Source organism: Euprymna scolopes, chromosome 27, assembly GCF_053919585.1.
Source record: "Euprymna scolopes isolate OS-2025 chromosome 27, ASM5391958v1, whole genome shotgun sequence".
Lineage (NCBI taxonomy): Eukaryota > Metazoa > Mollusca > Cephalopoda > Sepiida > Sepiolidae > Euprymna > Euprymna scolopes.
In genome coordinates, this window is record NC_136508.1 from 18722903 (window position 1) to 18727096 (window position 4194).

Here is a 4194-nt window from a genome sequence, read left to right on the forward strand (position 1 = left end):
TGAAATAATCCTATTTTATTTGAAAAAATCTGGATATGCATTTTTGAACCTAAGAATGAATTATTTGTATTCTTCACATCTGGAGTGATATTTGCACTAAAGTTTGGCCGATGCAACCACCGACCTAATTTCAAATTAGGGCTCTGGCAACAGAATACTCTTATCATTGTTTTAACTTGCGAGTATATATCCGACACAATCAGACACAGTTAACCAACTGAAAACAACATCTCGCAGTATAAAAACATATAAGATAATAGATCCAAACTCGAGAGTCAACACAATAAAAAATATGCTGTTGTCCTAGCCCTATTAATAAGTATCTTGTCGAACAAGATAATATTTCTGTGGAACATTAAATTTTTTTTATGAGCTCAGGAGTATTTATGTCGAACTCGGGAACCTGATGGTAATTGCAAACGGAAGTATTTATTTAATCCAGAGAGGTAACACTTTCGCGATCCATTATCCATGATTTCGAAGAAGTCATAAAAAATATGCAATGCCATTTTTTTTATCGCCAACGCTAATGATTTGGCAACCCTCGAAAATGAAACTTTTACAAATAATACGTATACAATATGGGTCAATGCTTGGAGGACTGAGGTGTTGAACACAGTAGTCCGAAGATCCAAAAGAATACAAGTATATAAATTCGTTTAAAAAAAAAAACAATTTGCTTTAAAATTCTATCAGAAACTTAGCTACCAGAATAGTTCCTTACATAATGTCGGGCTTCGATTTCTAAACAACTAGTTCCAAAAAATGTGAAGCTGTATATAAAGAGGGCACTAATACTTATCTTATTATTAGTTGTGTAAGTTTAAATTTCGGAAACCATTAATAGAATCAAGTCTTCGAATATTTTTCTCTTGTAAAACATCAAAGCGGGGAACTTCGCCGGCTTTTACCGAAAATAATCTTCAGTGTAATAAACACATCAGATCTTTGCAAAAAATCGAAGATGGAACGTTTGGGTTTGTGTAGTAAATCTTCTTGGCATTCTTCTAATGTTGCGAGAGAAAAGATGAATAGAGCGAATTCGATACGTAAATATTTGTTGACTTGGCTTAAGAAAAACTATTTAGAGAAAAATGTGAAGGTTTAGATTGGGTATATTTTCTTTCAATCGATCAAAATGTCTATGCACTAATATTTATCAATCTATTTCTGTATATATATATATATATATATATATATATATATATATATATATATATATATATACTCACGGGACATATATACATAGAGACGTGGATATTTCTTCGCATACGTTAAAATAGATAAAAACAGATACATAAAAAAAGGATCTTCACATTTTTCTTATATAGGTACGCATATATATATATATATATATATATATATATATATATATATATATACGTCTGTGTGTGTATGTGTCTACGCAGATATTTATGTAAATAGATATATACATATATACGCATATATACGCAGATATTAATATATATATATATGCATTTATATATTAATATTTAAATATAAGTATATATATATATATATATTTATATATATTTATATACAAATGTATATATATATATATATATATATATATATATATATATATATATATATATATTTCATACGATTAAAAGTAAATCGCGATATATCTGAATAGTACTGAGAGGTGGACGAATGGTAGGAGTTTCGGCTTCTTACCACTTTGAATCCCCTGGATAAATCCACTCTGTCGGGTCGTAGACGACCAAACATGTGTCAGTGGAACAGTATATTTTAAAAACAATATATCTACCGCTCCTCTTCTGAGTGTCTCGAATTGGATAAAAGAAAAAGTAATCCCAACTCGCATATAGATGAAAACGCACTTTTGAAAAAAAATGTAATCCATTCCAAACGTATTACAAAAACTAGTAACATCCAGTAAGTTATGAAAATATTTATGACAGTTCCGCGTTTTATCCATGGAAAATTCTCACGAGGCTAATACTCAGTATCTTCTGGGTAGCGTAACTGGCATATAATAACTTTATATATATATATATATATATATATATATATATATATATATATATATATATATATTTAGTGGAGATGGTAATTAATAAAAAATGATAAAGTGCTCAATACTGTTGTAGAGCAAATATGCATTTTATTTTTTATTACCGTATCATTCTCTTAAGTTATGTTATTGTTTCGGCTATACGGCCTTTTTTTTTGCCGTCCGTAGCGTCCTCACACTTTTACTGTAAACGTCTGAGAACGCTACAGACGGCCAAAAAAACGGCCGTATAGCCGAAACAATAATGTAACCTAATAGAAAGATGCGGTAATAAAAAATAAAACGCATATATATATAAATATATATATATATATATATATATATATATATATATACAGTTGGCCTCAAAATTATTCATACTCTCGTTGATTTTTGACATAATTCATTGTTGTGATGAAATGAAAGCATTTTGTTCAGTTTGTTTATGATTTATGTGAAACCAACAGGTGAAAGAATAACAGCAATAGGCAAATTAAAAAATATTTAGTTTCAGGGGTATTTTATTCACAGATCTTTAAAAAAAGTCATGTTCAAAATTATTCATACCCTAGGATTATAGTGTTTATTTTCTTTCTTCAATAGTCAATAGCATAGCCTTTGTTCTTTATGACTGATTCTAGTCGGTTCTTATAGGTGTCCACAAGCTTACTACACGTTTCCTGTGGGATTTTGGCCCATTCTTCCATTGCAAAAGACTCAAGCTGGGTCAGGTTAGTTGGTTTCCTGGCCATCACTCGGGTCTTTAAGTCCCGCCATAAGTTCTCTATGGGATTGAGGTCAGGACTCTGACTAGGCCACTCCAGGACTCGGATATCATTATCCTTGAACCATTTCTGGACCACTTTAGCAGTATGCTTTGGGTCATTGTCTTGCTGGAACTTCCAGTTGTCGCCAAGTTTGAGCTTCTCTGCAGATTCTTTCAGGTTTTCATCAAGGATCTGGATGTAGTTCTCCTTTCTCATGATCCCCTGGATCCTGACGAGGTTCCCTGTACCGTGGGAAGAGAAGCATCCACATAGCATGATGGTTCCACCACCGTGCATAACGGTTGGCACTGTGTTCTTTGGATTGTATGCTTCTCCTGTCTTCCTCCATACGTATGCAGTATCTCTGTGGCCGAACAACTCCAACTTCGTCTCATCAGACCACAGGATGGTTGACCAAAAGCTGGAATCTTGCTGTATATGGCCTTAAGCAAAGGCCAGGCGAGCCTTCATATGATTCTTTTTGAGCAGCGGTGTCTTTCGAGGCCTGCATCCATGGATACCCCCGCTGTGCAAAACTCTCTCGATAGTGGACCTTGAAACCATCGTCCCTGCCTGGTGAAGTTCTGTTTGTAGGACCTTGGTTGTGGTTCGGGGATCTTTGCTGACCTCTCGGCAGATCTTCTTTGCAAGTTTGGTTGAAACTTTACGCTTCTTGCCACGCCCAGTGTGGTTTTTAACAGTGTTGAACCGCTTATACTTTATTATTATACTCTGGAAGGTTGCCACAGGAACATTGCACTGCTTAGCAATAGCCTTGTGACCCTTTCTCTCACCGTGGGCTTGCACAATACGTTGACGTATGTCTTCGCTAAGTTCTGTTTTCTTCCCCATGATAGTCAGAACCTGGGGACAAAGAAACTTTTTTAATCTATTTATATTGACACCGAAAAAGGTATTCATTCAATTGAAACATCTTGAAATAACAACAAGACAAAGATTACAAGGAAGTAAAAACAAATGGGGTTGATCATAAAAGTGCATTTTTGATTAGGTACTGGCAGGGGTATGATTGATCTGAACATGTGCAAAACATAACTTTGGTCCCTATCTATTATTAGGAAAATAAGGTTTAGCCAACTCACATGTGGATTTATGTGCAATAACAAGTAGACAGAAGATACAAAGGAAGTACCATCATAATACCTTTCAGAAATGAATAATCAAAACAATATTTTTTTTTTGTATGGGGTATGAATAATTTTGAGGACAACTGTATATATACTAATACTGATATATTTTCACATACAATAACAAATATTTATATGACAAAACATGCATACATTCATACTAGCCAGGGATCGCCCATCTTTGGTCAGGCATGGAATACGCTTTTATGTGATATTTTGATTTTCGTATATATGCATATATAGTCGTGATTTCCAAAGTAAA

At 33.6% G+C, this 4194-nt stretch overlaps 1 protein-coding gene across 1 annotated transcript; it reads right to left on the reverse strand.

Moving 5' to 3' along the window:
* Nucleotides 1–3228: 3228 nt before the first annotated feature.
* LOC145248682 (uncharacterized) lies at nucleotides 3229–3636 on the reverse strand. The gene has a single exon (XM_080110341.1). The coding sequence runs from the start codon at nucleotides 3634–3636 to the stop codon at nucleotides 3229–3231; it is 408 nt and encodes a 135-aa protein (XP_079966467.1).
* Nucleotides 3637–4194: the final 558 nt, after the last annotated feature.